The following is a 17,025-nucleotide window of genomic DNA, read 5'->3' on the forward strand; positions in this document are numbered from 1 at the left end:
CTGTCTCCTCTCATTGTGTATTCTCATTGTGCATATCTTGTGTATTTTTTTATTGTTTTTGTTGTCATTCTGTAAAGCCACCTTTGAAGGTGCTATATAAAAACATCTAGATGTAGTGTAAGACATACAGTATTTTGAGCATATAAAGTATTTGTCTAACATCTAAAATAATGTTTAACTAATGTAAGAGGTCAGCCAGGTTTAAGAATTTTAAAGAGGGTGGAGCCACCAGGGCATGGAAAATATACGTTTTACACTACATCTGTGTAAGGCAATCGGGGAACTTAGCTGCACCTATACACAGCCTCTCCTTAAAAAGCTATGCAGAGTCGCAGGAGGATGTCAGAATAAACCCATATGATTCCTTAGAAGAGTCAATTCAGAGAATCTCAGGTTGAGATTTATAAGTGTGTAAAAAGAAAGAAATTGTATTCTGAGTAATAGCCTGGGTCATAGCTGTGTCTGCTACTAGTAAATAGAAGAATTTCAGGCCAAATAGGTTCAACTAGGTGAGAGTCTTTCCACTCTTATTAGTGGGATTCATGTAGGATCCAAGTCAAGTCTTCTTTGGGACTAGCAATTTACTGGGGAGATAGGCATCTCTATTGGCATGTTCTCAATCTTAACTCGACACTTTCTTAGGAATAACACATGTACAGATTGTCCTACCATGCTACCTAACGCAATAAAGTGTATTACACTGCTGTACAATTGACTGGTTCATATTACCTGATTTCATGTTTTTAAAACACTAAACATCATTTTACATTTTGACTGATCAGCTTTACCTACCCAGTAACAAGATCAACAAAAAAACTATTCTTTTGTTAATTCTGCAGAACTACAGAACAAGCTTCAAATCCTTCAGCAAGAATTTTCTGACCTTCAAAAAGACCATGCCGATGTAGAGAGAAACTTCAGAAATGTGACTGAAACTTGTCAGCTTACACTGAACTCCAAGACAGGTGATGTTTACAGTTACAAACCTCTTTCTTGTGTGGCTTTTTAAACAATCATTTTGAGGACTTACTGTACATAATCCCAGGTTTCAAGATCAACTGAAAATATCTTTTATGTGGTTCACCCAGAACTTCTGATGTCTCTGGAGAGCCTTCAAAAACAGCACTCTACCCTTCAGAAAGACCATTCTGATCTACAGGAAAGTTACAGGAAATTGTCAAACGGCCAATTGCTTACCCAGAGATACAGCACTGGTAAATTATAATTTATTCTCTAGAGTTTCTATTAGCTAATGAAATAATGTAAACAAAAATCTATTAATCAAATAATTTCTCAGCTACAAATACTGAGAGTGGAAGAGGAGCATGAGTGCATTGCACTGAGCATATTATGTGTTTGTATAATAGTGAAGTATACAGAGCATTCTGGGACTCTAGCAATAGAGTCTAATATAAATAGACATTATCATTGTTTAATTGTATCTGTAAATATTGATATGAATGATCAAATTATGACATCAGACATCTTGCAGATGTTTTAGTTCTTCATTTGTGGACAAAAGGAGATGTTAGCAGGATGCACTAAGTTCTGCTGGCTTTTATTCTCCATTATTTCAGAAGCGAATAAGGATGAAGCCAAATGTGACAATTATTGTTTCCATTACTGTATATCCAAATTTTGCAAAAATCTTGAGACCCATCAAAGGTAAAATGTTGATTTTCACCGAGATCATTCAGTGATGACCTACAACTTAATAGGTTCAGAACGTTTTCCACCATGGCTTTTCAATGATCATCCTGAAGATGTATGCCAACAGAGTTTACAAAAGTACATGAAAGTTCTTGTGTTTGGCATCAAGAACTACAGAATTCACTGAAGACCCTTCAAAGAGACAACTTTGACCTTCAGGGAGATCTTTCGGACCTTCAGAGAGACTACAGCAATGTCACGGAACACAGTCAGCTTATAAAACAAGCCAAGACAGGTGTAGACCTTTGTGATGGTCTCATCCTCATCCTCTTTATCTACAGATAAAGAGAGCACTTTGACCTTCACATAGACCATTCGGGTCTACAGAGAAATTACCATAATGTTTCTGACACTTGTGAGCTTGTGCACAAATCCAATACTGGCAAATGTTTGATTATCAGTTGCTTCTTTAATGATGACTATTACGTCACGTTGAGCTATTTTATATCTTATGGCTCTTTATTGCTGATTCTTTTAGGACTGGATAACATCATAATGTTTAGCTAAAACAAATTCAAATATTTATTTTCTGTAACATCCAGAGGTGGAGAAGAAACTGCAAACCCTTCAAACAGACCACAGTGACCTCCAGAGAAACTGTACCAATGTGACAACAAACTGTCAGCTCACACAGCAGTCAAAGACTGGTGAGTTACTTTTTGTGCTCTACAAAACAATACAAGGAGATTTTTTTAATGTTCCTCTCTTTACTTCTGTTGATCATCAACTAAAAGTTCTACTCTAACAATGGCTCCAAGATTAGGTGAAATACATTCCTTGTGTTCTATATCCAGAACTGCAGAAGAGCCTGGAGACCCTTCAAAAGCAACATTCTAACCTTCAGAGAAGCCTTTCAGATCTACAGAGAAGCTACAGAAATGTGTCAGAGAGCCACCTTCTCACACAGAGAACCAACACTGGTGAAACATCATGTTTTGATATTCCTACCTCTCTAGTGATCAACAAACCTTCTCTCCAACAGTTCATTGACCAATTTCTGGTCACAGCCCATGCCAGATGTTTATGGTTATATCCTCAGCTAAATATGTCTTGTTTATAGTTACATTGGAGGGAAAATGCATTTACTGTATTATTATCCTGACAACTGTTAAATATCCATTGTCAAATGACTTCACAGTGTCATCCTCTTTCAAGGCTTTGACAAATTTCACCATTTCCTCAAGACAGATATCTCTTGGTGAAACATGGCATTTAATGTCTCTCCATTGTGCAGAGCAACAGAAGAAGCTGCAGGCTCTGCAAAGAGAGAACTCTGACCTGCAGAGAGACCATTCAAACCTGCAGAGAAGATACAGCAATGTCACTGGCACTTGTGAGCTGCTCCACAAATCCAAGACTGGTAAACTTTTAGAATTAAATGTTGCTTCCTTTCTAAAGACCTCACATCAAATTGGCCTTTATTCGTGACACTTTATGGCTTTTCATAGATAATTATCTTAAATATCGGATTATATCATAATTCCTTACTGTTAAATAGTGCTTTTCTGGACACTCCACTCAAAGCGTTTTACAGGTAATGGAGATCCTCTCCACCACCAGTGTGCAGCCCCACCTGGATGATGCTCCAGTGCTCTTACCACACATCAGCTCTCAGTAGGGAGGAGAACAGAGTGATCAAGCCATTTAATAAATGAGTGTTATTAAGAGGCCATGATTGGTAAAGGCCAGGGGAAAATTTGGCCGGACATTGGGGTTAACATCCCCACACTTCTCGAGAAATGCTCTGGGTTTTTTAATGACCATATAGAGTCAAGACCTCAGTTTTATGTCTCATTTAAAGGACAATGCTTATCTTACAATATAGTGTCCTCGTCACTATACTGAGATATCAGGACCCACGCAGAATGCAGGGTGAGCCCCCTCTACTGGTTCCACTAACAGCTCTTCCAGCAGCAACTTTAGCTTTAACAAGAGGTCTCTCATCCAGGTACTGACCAGACTCACACCTACTGAGCTTCAGTGGGGCTGCCAGCTGTGAATTGCAGGGTGATATAGCTGTGGGCTAATATATAATAATGTTTAGCTAAAACAAATTCAAATAGGACCAATATGATGAAATATGACAATACAATGAGTTTTTTTTATAGTTCCTCCTTTCTTTACTTCAGTTGATCATCAATTTAAAGTTTTATTCTAACAACAACTCCAAGATTAGGAGAGATAAGTCCCTTGTGTTCTTTGTCCAGAACTGCAGAAGACTCTGGAGTCTCTTCAAAGACAACATTCTAGTCTTCAGAGAGAACTTTTAGATCTACAGAGAAACTACAGGAATGTGACAGAGAGCCATCTTCTCATGAAGAGATCCAACACTGGTAAGCTTCATGTTTATCCATTCATATCTCACCATTCATATATCCATTCATATCTCACTGGTGACCAACAAACCTTCTTTCAACTGTTTATTGACCAATTTCACGTCTCAGCCCATGACAGGTTGCAGGAATCCAATTCTCACAATTTCTTCTTTGTACCTGAACTGGCAAGAAAATATAGTAATCATATTTTATAACTTTTATAATATCCCTCATGACAAAGTTGACCTGGTAAGACAAAGTCATTTACCTTCTCTCCATTGGGCAGAGCTACAGAAGAATCTACAGACTCTGCGAAGAGTTCACTCTGACCTTCAAAGAGACCTTTGGGGTCTATAGAGAAATTACCATAATGTCTCTGGCACTTGTGAGCTTGTGCACAAATCCAAGACAGGCAAATGTTTATCAGTTGCTTCATTAATAATTACTTTTACGTCACGCTGAGCTATCCTCTTTATATCTTATGGCTTTTTATTGCTGAATTTTTAAGGACTGGATTACATTGTAATGTCTAGCTAAAACAAATTCAAATATTTCTTTTCTGGAACATCCAGAGCTGGAGAAGAAACTGCAAACCCTTCAAACAGACCACAGTGACCTCCAGAGAGACTGTTTGGATCTACAGAGAAACTGTACCAATGTGACAAGAAACTGTCGGCTCACACAGCAGTCAAAGACTGGTGAGTTACTTTTTGTGCTCTACAAAACAATACAAGGAGATTTTTTTTATGTTCCTCTCTTTACTTCTGTTGATCATCAACTAAAAGTTCTACTCTAACAATGGCTCCAAGATTAGGTGAAATACATTCCTTGTGTTCTATATCCAGAACTGCAGAAGAGCCTGGAGACCCTTCAAAAGCAACATTCTAACCTTCAGAGAAGCCTTTCAGATCTACAGAGAAGCTACAGAAATGTGTCAGAGAGCCACCTTCTCACACAGAGAACCAACACTGGTGAAACATCATGTTTTGATATTCCTACCTCTCTAGTGATCAACAAACCTTCTCTCCAACAGTTCATTGACCAATTTCTGGTCACAGCCCATGCCAGATGTTTATGGTTATATCCTCAGCTAAATATGTCTTGTTTGTAGTTACATTGGAGGGAAAATGCATTTACTGTATTATTATCCTGACAACTGTTAAATATCCATTGTCAAATGACTTCACAGTGTCATCCTCTTTCAAGGCTTTGTCAAATTTCACCATTTCCTCAAGACAGATATCTCTTGGTGAAACATGGCATTTAATGTCTCTCCATTGTGCAGAGCAACAGAAGAAGCTGCAGGCTCTGCAAAGAGAGAACTCTGACCTGCAGAGAGACCATTCAAACCTGCAGAGAAGATACAGCAATGTCACTGGCACTTGTGAGCTGCTCCACAAATCCAAGACTGGTAAACTTTTAGAATTAAATGTTGCTTCCTTTCTAAAGACCTCACATCAAATTGGCCTTTATTCGTGACACTTTATGGCTTTTCATAGATAATTATCTTAAATATCGGATTATATCATAATTCCTTACTGTTAAATAGTGCTTTTCTGGACACTCCACTCAAAGCGTTTTACAGGTAATGGGGATCCTCTCCACCACCAGTGTGCAGCCCCACCTGGATGATGCTCCAGTGCTCTTACCACACATCAGCTCTCAGTAGGGAGGAGAACAGAGTGATCAAGCCATTTAATAAATGAGTGTTATTAAGAGGCCATGATTGGTAAAGGCCAGGGGAAAATTTGGCCGGACATTGGGGTTAACATCCCCACACTTCTCGAGAAATGCTCTGGGTTTTTTAATGACCATATAGAGTCAAGACCTCAGTTTTATGTCTCATTTAAAGGACAATGCTTATCTTACAATATAGTGTCCTCGTCACTATACTGAGATATCAGGACCCACGCAGAATGCAGGGTGAGCCCCCTCTACTGGTTCCACTAACAGCTCTTCCAGCAGCAACTTTAGCTTTAACAAGAGGTCTCTCATCCAGGTACTGACCAGACTCACACCTACTGAGCTTCAGTGGGGCTGCCAGCTGTGAATTGCAGGGTGATATAGCTGTGGGCTAATATATAATAATGTTTAGCTAAAACAAATTCAAATAGGACCAATATGATGAAATATGACAATACAATGAGTTTTTTTTATAGTTCCTCCTTTCTTTACTTCAGTTGATCATCAATTTAAAGTTTTATTCTAACAACAACTCCAAGATTAGGAGAGATAAGTCCCTTGTGTTCTTTGTCCAGAACTGCAGAAGACTCTGGAGTCTCTTCAAAGACAACATTCTAGTCTTCAGAGAGAACTTTTAGATCTACAGAGAAACTACAGGAATGTGACAGAGAGCCATCTTCTCATGAAGAGATCCAACACTGGTAAGCTTCATGTTTATCCATTCATATCTCACCATTCATATATCCATTCATATCTCACTGGTGACCAACAAACCTTCTTTCAACTGTTTATTGACCAATTTCACGTCTCAGCCCATGACAGGTTGCAGGAATCCAATTCTCACAATTTCTTCTTTGTACCTGAACTGGCAAGAAAATATAGTAATCATATTTTATAACTTTTATAATATCCCTCATGACAAAGTTGACCTGGTAAGACAAAGTCATTTACCTTCTCTCCATTGGGCAGAGCTACAGAAGAATCTACAGACTCTGCGAAGAGTTCACTCTGACCTTCAAAGAGACCTTTGGGGTCTATAGAGAAATTACCATAATGTCTCTGGCACTTGTGAGCTTGTGCACAAATCCAAGACAGGCAAATGTTTATCAGTTGCTTCATTAATAATTACTTTTACGTCACGCTGAGCTATCCTCTTTATATCTTATGGCTTTTTATTGCTGAATTTTTAAGGACTGGATTACATTGTAATGTCTAGCTAAAACAAATTCAAATATTTCTTTTCTGGAACATCCAGAGCTGGAGAAGAAACTGCAAACCCTTCAAACAGACCACAGTGACCTCCAGAGAGACTGTTTGGATCTACAGAGAAACTGTACCAATGTGACAAGAAACTGTCGGCTCACACAGCAGTCAAAGACTGGTGAGTTACTTTTTGTGCTCTACAAAACAATACAAGGAGATTTTTTTTATGTTCCTCTCTTTACTTCTGTTGATCATCAACTAAAAGTTCTACTCTAACAATGGCTCCAAGATTAGGTGAAATACATTCCTTGTGTTCTATATCCAGAACTGCAGAAGAGCCTGGAGACCCTTCAAAAGCAACATTCTAACCTTCAGAGAAGCCTTTCAGATCTACAGAGAAGCTACAGAAATGTGTCAGAGAGCCACCTTCTCACACAGAGAACCAACACTGGTGAAACATCATGTTTTGATATTCCTACCTCTCTAGTGATCAACAAACCTTCTCTCCAACAGTTCATTGACCAATTTCTGGTCACAGCCCATGCCAGATGAGATGTTTATGGTTATATCCTCAGCTAAATATGTCTTGTTTGTAGTTACATTGGAGGGAAAATGCATTTACTGTATTATTATCCTGACAACTGTTAAATATCCATTGTCAAATGACTTCACAGTGTCATCCTCTTTCAAGGCTTTGTCAAATTTCACCATTTCCTCAAGACAGATATCTCTTGGTGAAACATGGCATTTAATGTCTCTCCATTGTGCAGAGCAACAGAAGAAGCTGCAGGCTCTGCAAAGAGAGAAGTCTGACCTGCAGAGAGACCATTCAAACCTGCAGAGAAGATACAGCAATGTCACTGGCACTTGTGAGCTGCTCCACAAATCCAAGACTGGTAAACTTTTAGAATTAAATGTTGCTTCCTTTCTAAAGACCTCACATCAAATTGGCCTTTATTCGTGACACTTTATGGCTTTTCATAGATAATTATCTTAAATATCGGATTATATCATAATTCCTTACTGTTAAATAGTGCTTTTCTGGACACTCCACTCAAAGCGTTTTACAGGTAATGGGGATCCTCTCCACCACCAGTGTGCAGCCCCACCTGGATGATGCTCCAGTGCTCTTACCACACATCAGCTCTCAGTAGGGAGGAGAACAGAGTGATCAAGCCATTTAATAAATGAGTGTTATTAAGAGGCCATGATTGGTAAAGGCCAGGGGAAAATTTGGCCGGACATTGGGGTTAACATCCCCACACTTCTCGAGAAATGCTCTGGGTTTTTTAATGACCATATAGAGTCAAGACCTCAGTTTTATGTCTCATTTAAAGGACAATGCTTATCTTACAATATAGTGTCCTCGTCACTATACTGAGATATCAGGACCCACGCAGAATGCAGGGTGAGCCCCCTCTACTGGTTCCACTAACAGCTCTTCCAGCAGCAACCTTAGCTTTAACAAGAGGTCTCTCATCCAGGTACTGACCAGACTCACACCTACTGAGCTTCAGTGGGGCTGCCAGCTGTGAATTGCAGGGTGATATAGCTGTGGGCTAATATATAAAAATGTTTAGCTAAAACAAATTCAAATAGGACCAATATGATGAAATATGACAATACAATGAGTTTTTTTTATAGTTCTTCCTTTCTTTACTTCAGTTGATCATCAATTTAAAGTTTTACTCTAACAACAACTCCAAGATTAGGAGAGATAAGTCCCTTGTGTTCTTTGTCCAGAACTGCAGAAGACTCTGGAGTCTCTTCAAAGACAACATTCTAGTCTTCAGAGAGAACTTTTAGATCTACAGAGAAACTACAGGAATGTGACAGAGAGCCATCTTCTCATGAAGAGATCCAACACTGGTGAGCTTCATGTTTATCCATTCATATCTCACCATTCATATATCCATTCATATCTCACTGGTGACCAACAAACCTTCTTTCAACTGTTTATTGACCAATTTCACATCTCAGCCCATGACAGGTTGCAGGAATCCAATTTTCACAATTTCTTCATTGTACCTGAACTGCCAAGAAAATATAGTAATCATATTTTATAACTTTTATAATATCCCTCATGACAAAGTTGACCTGGTCAGACAAAGTCATTTACCTTCTCTCCATTGGGCAGAGCTACAGAAGAATCTGCAGACTCTGCGAAGAGTTCACTCTGACCTTCAAAGAGACCTTTGGGGTCTATAGAGAAATTACCATAATGTCTCTGGCACTTGTGAGCTTGTGCACAAATCCAAGACAGGCAAATGTTTATCAGTTGCTTCATTAATAATTACTTTTACGTCACGCTGAGCTATACTCTTTATATCTTATGGCTTTTTATTGCTGAATTTTTAAGGACTGGATTACATCGTAATGTCTAGCTAAAACAAATTCAAATATTTATTTTCTGGAACATCCAGAGCTTGAGAAGAAACTGCAAACCCTTCAAACAGACCACAGTGACCTCCAGAGAGACTGTTTGGATCTACAGAGAAACTGTACCAATGTGACAAGAAACTGTCGGCTCACACAGCAGTCAAAGACTGGTGAGTTACTTTTTGTGCTCTACAAAACAATACAAGGAGATTTTTTTTATGTTCCTCTCTTTACTTCTGTTGATCATCAACTAAAAGTTCTACTCTAACAATGGCTCCCAGATTAGGTGAAATACATTCCTTGTGTTCTATATCCAGAACTGCAGAAGAGCCTGGAGACCCTTCAAAAGCAACATTCTAACCTTCAGAGAAGCCTTTCAGATCTACAGAGAAGCTACAGAAATGTGTCAGAGAGCCATCTTCTCACACAGAGAACCAACACTGGTGAAACATCATGTTTTGATATTCCTACCTCTCTAGTGATCAACAAACCTTCTCTCCAACAGTTCATTGACCAATTTCTGGTCACAGCCCATGCCAGATGTTTATGGTTATAATCTCAGCTAAATATGTCTTGTTTGTAGTTACATTGGAGGGAAAATGCATTTACTGTATTATTATCCTGACAACTGTTAAATATCCATTGTCAAATGACTTCACAGTGTCATCCTCTTTCAAGGCTTTGACAAATTTCACCATTTCCTCAAGACAGATATCTCTTGGTAAAACATGGCATTTAATGTCTCTCCATTGTGCAGAGCAACAGAAGAAGCTGCAGGCTCTGCAAAGAGAGAACTCTGACCTTCAGAGAGACCATTCTAACCTGCAGAGAAGATACAGCAATGTCACTGGCACTTGTGAGCTGCTGCACAAATCCAAGACTGGTAAACTTTTGTAATTATATGTTGCTTCCTTTCTAAAGACCTCACATCAAATTGGCCTTTATTTGTGACGCTTTATGACTTTTCATAGATAATTATCTTGAAGATTGGATTATATAATAATTCCTTACTGTTAAATAGTGCTTTTCTGGACACTCCACTCAAAGCATTTTACAGGTAATGGGTATCCCCTCCACCACCACCTGTGTGCAGCCCCACCTGGATGATGCTTCAGTACTCTCCCCACACACCAGCTCTCAGTGGGGAGGAGAGCAGAGTAATCAAGCCATTTAATAAATGAGTTTTATTAAGAGGCCATGATTGGTAAAGGCCAGGGGAAAATTTGGCCAGGACATTGGGGTTAACATCCCCACACTTCTCGAGATATGCTCTGGGTTTTTTAATGACCACATAGAGTCAGGACCTCAGTTTTATGTCTCATTTAAAGGACAATGCTTATCTTACAATATAGTGTCCTCATCACTATACTGAGATATTAGGACCCACGCAGAATGCAGGGTGAGCCCCCTCTACTGGTTCCACTAACAGCTCTTCCAGCAGCAACCTTAGCTTTAACAAGAGGTCTCTCATCCAGGTACTGACCAGACTCACACCTACTGAGCTTCAGTGGGGCTGCCAGCTGTGAATTGCAGGGTGATATAGCTGTGGGCTAATATATAATAATGTTTAGCTAAAACAAATTCAAATAGGACCAATATGATGAAATATGACAATACAATGAGTTTTTTTTATAGTTCTTCCTTTCTTTACTTCAGTTGATCATCAATTTAAAGTTTTACTCTAACAACAACTCCAAGATTAGGAGAGATAAGTCCCTTGTGTTCTTTGTCCAGAACTGCAGAAGACTCTGGAGTCTCTTCAAAGACAACATTCTAGTCTTCAGAGAGAACTTTCAGATCTACAGAGAAACTACAGGAATGTGACAGAGAGCCGTCTTCTCAGGCAGAGATCCAAAACTGGTGAGCTTTATGTTTATCCATTCATATCTCACTGGTGACCAACAAACCTTCTTCCAACTGTTTATTGACCAATTTCAGGTCTCAGCCCATGACAGGTTGCAGGAACCCAATTCACACAATTTCTTCTTTGTACCTGAACTGGCAAGAAAATATAGTAATTATATTTTGTAACTTTTAAAATATCCCTCATTACCATCTCCTCATGACAAAGTTGACCTGGTAAGAAAAAGTAATTTACCTTCTCTCCATTGTGCAGATCTACAGAAGAAGCTGCAGACTCTTCGAAGAGAGCACGCTGACCTTCAGAGAGACCATTCAGACCTGCAGAGAAACTATGGCAATGTGACTGGAAGTTGTCAGCTTATGCAGAAAACCAAGACTGGTAAACATTTATGACTAAATGTTGCTTCTTCAATAATGAACTTCACATCCCACTGAGCTTCACACTTCAATCTTTTATGTTTTTTATTGACAACTTTGAGATGCCTGATGGTCACTTTAATGTTTATCTAAAATATATTCCTGCGTTTCATCTGTTGATTATCCAGAGCTACAGAAGAAACTGGAGACACTACAAAGAGGACACTCTGACCTTCAGAGAGACCATTCAGACCTGCAGAGAAACTACAGCAATGTAACCAAAAGCTGTCAACTTACACAGAGCTCCAAGACGGGTGAGCCACATCCATCCTTTTTCTAACCACCTCATCCAATTCCGGATTGCAGGGAAGCTGGATCCTATTTCAGCAAGCAATAGGCCCCAGGATACACTCTGTAAGGGACACCAGCCCATCACAGGGAAGACAGATACTGTACAAATTCAAACACATTTCACACCTAGGCCAATCTTCCCAGAAGTCAGTTAACCTACCCCTATGTCTTTGGACTGTGGGAGGAATCTGGAGCACCCGGAGGATACCCATGCGAACATGGGGAGAACACACAAACTGCACATTTGAATTCAAGACCTCAGCGCTGCGAGACAGCATTGGTCACCATTTGCCACTGGGCTGCCCCTGGTGAGTAACAGTTTCTCAATATTCACCTTGTATATTTCGGCAGCGATTAATATGCCTCATACGGTACATACACATTACATCTATTTCCATATGGAGAAATAATTTACTTTTCATGAACACACCCTAAACAAGCATTTAGGTGCTACTTCACTCTTGTCAAAGTTACAATCATGCTCTCTGCTTGAATAAAGGATTAAATTGAAAAGATGTCTTATCTTGCACTAAAATGTGGTTTGTGTCACCCAGAGCTACAGAAGAAATTGGAGGATGAAGAGGCTGAGAACTCCAGACTGCAGCGTCTCTATAGCAGCATGAAGGCCAGTTATCTCCCCGTAGAGATGTGCTTCCCCAGTGACACCAACAAGACCGGTAAATCACTACGTTATTGATTTGATCTGTACTACTCCATGTATTTTTGTGAGAAAGAGAATACCCCAGCTCCCACCAGCTCACTAAAGTTTAAATACTAGGCTTCAGTCTTCTCTTCCCAAAATTCTTTGCACAGGAACCCTTCCAGCAATAACATCCCACCAATCAGTTCATTTTATAGGAGAGTTATGAGCACTTGCTCCACATGGCCAAGTTGTAATCCTTCAAGACAAGTGGGTTAAAGCCAATTGGGTATATACATGGAGAAATCAGACCTTTCTTGACACCAGTCTTGAGCCAAGCATCCTTCTACCAATCCCACTAGACCACCGATGTGTCTGTCCCATTGTTAATTTGTAGGAGAGTTCTGACTGGATAAGTAACATGGCCAAGCTATTGTTCCTCAAGCCAAGCATAGTAAAGCCTTAAAGCTTTGTGTGAATAATTCAAATGCGACACCTTTTCCTGAAAAACCACAGGATGAACAGTCAACACCACAAAAACTGAAGTGATTTTATTTGTATTTTTGTAATTCTGAAAAGACAGACTTTATGCTCACTTACTGTCAATGTTCTTTTATTTCAGTCAGACGTGTGTTTTCTGAGTATTCAAGTAAGTTGGTTTTATTTGAAATACTTTTTTTAATTTCAGTTATAGTTTTAACACAGCTTTTATATTAATATTAGGTCATAACCAAAAGCACATTATAAAACAGAAACAGAAAAACTAGGGTTAGGACATTTTTCCAGATCACAGCCATGTGGAAAATGTTAGTAATCTCTCAATAGAAACATTGTACATATGATATTTGCATGAAGGTCTGAGGGAAAGGGAAAGGAAATGGTTGGATGAGCATGAAAACGATGCCACTGCCATCCCAGTCACCCGATCTCAACCCCATTAAACGCTTATGGGAGATTCTGGAGTGAGACAGCGTTTTCCACCACCACCAACAAAAACATTCATCTCATTCTTTCATGAGAACACGATGGTTTTCTCTTGAACAAATGGTGTCCAGTACAGTTCCATTCACTTGTAGAATCTATGTCAAGTTGCGTAGCTGCTCGTTGTTGGCCCAACACCCTATTAATATACTTTGTCAGTGTTTCCTTTATTTCGACAGTGACCTGTAAGTAAAAACACAGACAGTAAAGTAATGAAGAAGTGTTATTAATATATTCAGTAAGTGACGATTTTCTTCACAACAGGAAAGGAAGGAGTTACCCCCATACCAGGTAACAAGTTGTCTTTTCATTTTCTCTTGAAAGGTCTAGTAATATATAATTTTGAATAAAAATCCTAGCACGTGATTGAATCGATTTAAATCCATTATATAGAATTGATTGATTAAATACCTGCAAAATCATGAAGATACAGTTTGTATTCATATTTTAAATATATTTAATACAGTATACAAATATATATATATATATCATTTAATTATATATAAATGTGATTAAAATTTACAATCAACCTTACCTACTTACATTTCCTGTTCTAGGAAGGTCAAATTAATAATAATTATCATAGAATATGATTGAGTGGCTATAAATGACCATAATATATAAATATTATCAGTTAAATAACTGCAAACATTAGAACATTCATACAAGATGGATTTAACTAGAAAAAAATTTAGATGTCAAGGGCTAAACTCTCATTTGCTATTTTGTTTATAGTAGTATTACTTAGAACATTTGTCATTCAAGTTGTATGGCATTTAATTATCTGTCACATTGCTAGACTTTGGAACTACTGCACACACAAAGAGAGTTTTTTTTCTGATAACAAAAACAAAATTGTCAAAAACCTTACATGCCAGAAAATGCTTTACGAATACACCAGTGTGGATTGTGTTAATGGACCTGACTTCGCAGCACACAAATAACTAAACTCCTTTTTTCCCCAGTGTGGAAGTGGATTCGTGAGGCCTCAGGTACGGTTTTCCCATCATCTCTCTTCAATAGTGTTTCCTGTCACCACCACACCAGGTCACACTCAACTCTGAACAGAAACATTGTAAAAGTAAAAATAGAGTCATACATTTATGTCAAATCATACAGTACAGTATATGTACAGTTCTCATTGGTCATTGTTGTTTCTTTCCTAAACAGTTGATGTGTCACTGGATCCCAATTCAGCGCAATCCAGTCTCATCCTGTCCAAGGATGGGAAACAAGTGAGGCTGGGTGATCGAAGACAGACTCTGCCTGATTCTCCACAGAGATTTGATCCTGTAATTTGTGTCCTGGGCAGGGAGGGATTCTCCTCTGGGAGACACTACTGGGAGGTAGAAGTGGGAGAGAAGACTGACTGGGATTTAGGTGTCGCCAAAGAGTCCATCAACAGGAAGGGGAAGATTATGCTCTCCCCTAAGAATGGCTACTGGACAGTGTGGCTGAGGGATGGTGCGTACAAGGCACTTGATGACACTACTGTCCTCCTGCCCCTGAGCCTGAAGCCCCAGAAGGTGGGGATCTATGTGGATTTTGAGGAGGGACAGGTCTCCTTTTACAATGTGGAGACCAGGAATCACATCTACACTTTCACTGACACCTTCACTGAGAAACTCTACCCATTCTATTACCCTGGTGTCATGGATGGTGGTAAAAACACAGATCCACTGATCATCTCTCCTGTCAGTCACGCAGTATAAGTATGAAATTGGTATCTTAAAATAATTATATTTGCATTAATACGAATTAACTGCTTTTATGAAATGAATGCTTCACTGCTGTAATTTGGAATTGTAATGTGGAATCATTTATAATTATTAGACTGCTTTGTAGGAAACATGATAAACGAATCCCCAGATGTGGTTTGTGGTGTGTGTGGCTGAGGGATGAGGTCTACAAGGGCTTTGATCTGTCCTACTTTCACACAGCCCAAAGCCTCAGAATGTGGGTGTGTATGTGGATTATGAAGAGGGACAGATCTCCTTTCACAATGTGAGATCAGGAATCACATCCACACTTTCGCTGATACCTTCACTGAGGAACGACATCCATTCTTTTGTCCTGGTCTCAATAAGGACCAATCTCCACCCAACTGATCACCTCTTTCTGAGAGTCCAACACATTGAATGTGTATATTTATATATTTCTTCTATATAAAAATCCAAGCTGTCTTTGCTCATTGATGTGAATATGGTGCTTGTTCCTGTGGATGATTCTGGCATGAGAATCCAAGCACCTCTGTACTTTCATTTCTGAATGTTCTGAAGCCTTTAAAAGTGTCAGTATGAAATGTACATATAACATATGTAACAGCTTTGCAATAAACCTCTTTTAAGTTTGTGTTCACTGTATTTATCAAGCATTCTTACTCCTATAGAATTTCCAAGGAAAGTTCAGGAGGGATGACTGCCAATTTCAATCAGCCTCAGCTTTCCTAAATTGGGATCATTTCTGATAGTATTTTCCTCAGTTTAAAAAATCTCTAAATATTACTCAGAAGTTTTTTTTTTTCTCCTTAACGTGTGACTGTCTTCTGCTGCCTTCCTCCAGCCCATCTCCAGCTGCCCCTTGGTCACTCCTCACTCTGCAGGAGGTCCCAGCCTCCTCCTCCCATGACTGGGGGGGGGCTGAGCCTCAGTAAAGCAGGTTAATCCAAATTGACTGAAACTGACTGAAACTCTCAATAAACAAATTCAGCACACTTAGTTTGTGGTTGTTGTTCATTCCAATGAACTGGTATACTGTAAATAACAAAAAGCAACAGAAGAAGTTATTTTGAATGGTTTAGAGTTTTTTTAAGGTAATACAGAATTTACAGTGCATGAGGGCTCTGTTCTTTCTCTTATATATTTGAGTTTTTAAATGTTAATATGTTGTCAGGAAGCAGTTGTTTCCCTTCTTTAGAACCGTTTATAGTCACGCTATGGCAATTTCTGTTTTTCCTTATGGTCTTTAAAAATATGAATATAAATTAAACATAGAAAATATTATAAAATGTGCTTTGTAGATTATCATAGTAAGACAAAATAGTTTTGCAAATTTCAGTGTGCATGAATTTTTTTTATTGTATTTTACATTCAAGTCTTCTATCAACAACAGTACCTTATTGACATCATAAGACTTTACTGTAAATCAACTTGGAAATAAAGAAGAAAAGGTCCTCTTCAGCCCTTTCTAGATCAGGGCAGTTTAATCACCATGAAGATGGACAACATTTATGAGAATGTGATAATGAAATCAGCTGTGGATTTATCATCATGTCCTCAGCCTACAGGTGCCGTGTAAAGTCAAGGGAATTCAGCAGGTAGACTCTAGAGCCGTGCCGATACAACACAGCTTTGAGGCCGCAGACTCTTCTTAAATCTGTTTCATCTATGACGTGATTAATGAACAAAAGTAAAAATTGCTCTAAGCCTAGTTAAAACTTCAAAAAAAAAGTTTGAAAAATACTTTGAAATTGTTTGAACATAAATGGTGTCACATAATGTGAAACACAAGATAAATGAGAGAAACTGTTGAGTTTGTTCCTCA

General features: G+C 38.8%; 1 protein-coding gene across 4 annotated transcripts in view; it reads left to right on the plus strand.

Moving 5' to 3' along the window:
* Nucleotides 1-15,834, plus strand: part of LOC138238305 (girdin-like) — a 38,329-nt gene extending 22,495 nt beyond the window's left edge. The window contains exons 4-28 of one of the 4 annotated variants that reach the window (XM_069188516.1): nucleotides 840-965; nucleotides 1,089-1,214; nucleotides 2,253-2,357; nucleotides 2,505-2,630; nucleotides 2,945-3,070; nucleotides 3,918-4,043; nucleotides 4,598-4,723; nucleotides 4,871-4,996; nucleotides 5,311-5,436; nucleotides 6,284-6,409; nucleotides 6,964-7,089; nucleotides 7,237-7,362; nucleotides 7,682-7,807; nucleotides 8,655-8,780; nucleotides 9,335-9,460; nucleotides 9,608-9,733; nucleotides 10,048-10,173; nucleotides 11,025-11,150; nucleotides 11,407-11,532; nucleotides 11,699-11,824; nucleotides 12,416-12,538; nucleotides 13,124-13,150; nucleotides 13,747-13,773; nucleotides 14,448-14,474; nucleotides 14,653-15,834. In XM_069188516.1, coding sequence (XP_069044617.1) covers nucleotides 840-965; nucleotides 1,089-1,214; nucleotides 2,253-2,357; nucleotides 2,505-2,630; nucleotides 2,945-3,070; nucleotides 3,918-4,043; nucleotides 4,598-4,723; nucleotides 4,871-4,996; nucleotides 5,311-5,436; nucleotides 6,284-6,409; nucleotides 6,964-7,089; nucleotides 7,237-7,362; nucleotides 7,682-7,807; nucleotides 8,655-8,780; nucleotides 9,335-9,460; nucleotides 9,608-9,733; nucleotides 10,048-10,173; nucleotides 11,025-11,150; nucleotides 11,407-11,532; nucleotides 11,699-11,824; nucleotides 12,416-12,538; nucleotides 13,124-13,150; nucleotides 13,747-13,773; nucleotides 14,448-14,474; nucleotides 14,653-15,194 — 3,245 coding nt within the window. In that variant the 3' untranslated portion in view covers nucleotides 15,195-15,834. The remainder of the gene's footprint in view (nucleotides 1-839; nucleotides 966-1,088; nucleotides 1,215-2,252; nucleotides 2,358-2,504; nucleotides 2,631-2,944; nucleotides 3,071-3,917; nucleotides 4,044-4,597; nucleotides 4,724-4,870; nucleotides 4,997-5,310; nucleotides 5,437-6,283; nucleotides 6,410-6,963; nucleotides 7,090-7,236; nucleotides 7,363-7,681; nucleotides 7,808-8,654; nucleotides 8,781-9,334; nucleotides 9,461-9,607; nucleotides 9,734-10,047; nucleotides 10,174-11,024; nucleotides 11,151-11,406; nucleotides 11,533-11,698; nucleotides 11,825-12,415; nucleotides 12,539-13,123; nucleotides 13,151-13,746; nucleotides 13,774-14,447; nucleotides 14,475-14,652) is intronic. The other 3 variants (XM_069188518.1, XM_069188517.1, XM_069188519.1) reach the window with 3 other exon arrangements.
* Nucleotides 15,835-17,025: the final 1,191 nt, after the last annotated feature.

Source organism: Lepisosteus oculatus, chromosome 4, assembly GCF_040954835.1.
Source record: "Lepisosteus oculatus isolate fLepOcu1 chromosome 4, fLepOcu1.hap2, whole genome shotgun sequence".
Lineage (NCBI taxonomy): Eukaryota > Metazoa > Chordata > Actinopteri > Semionotiformes > Lepisosteidae > Lepisosteus > Lepisosteus oculatus.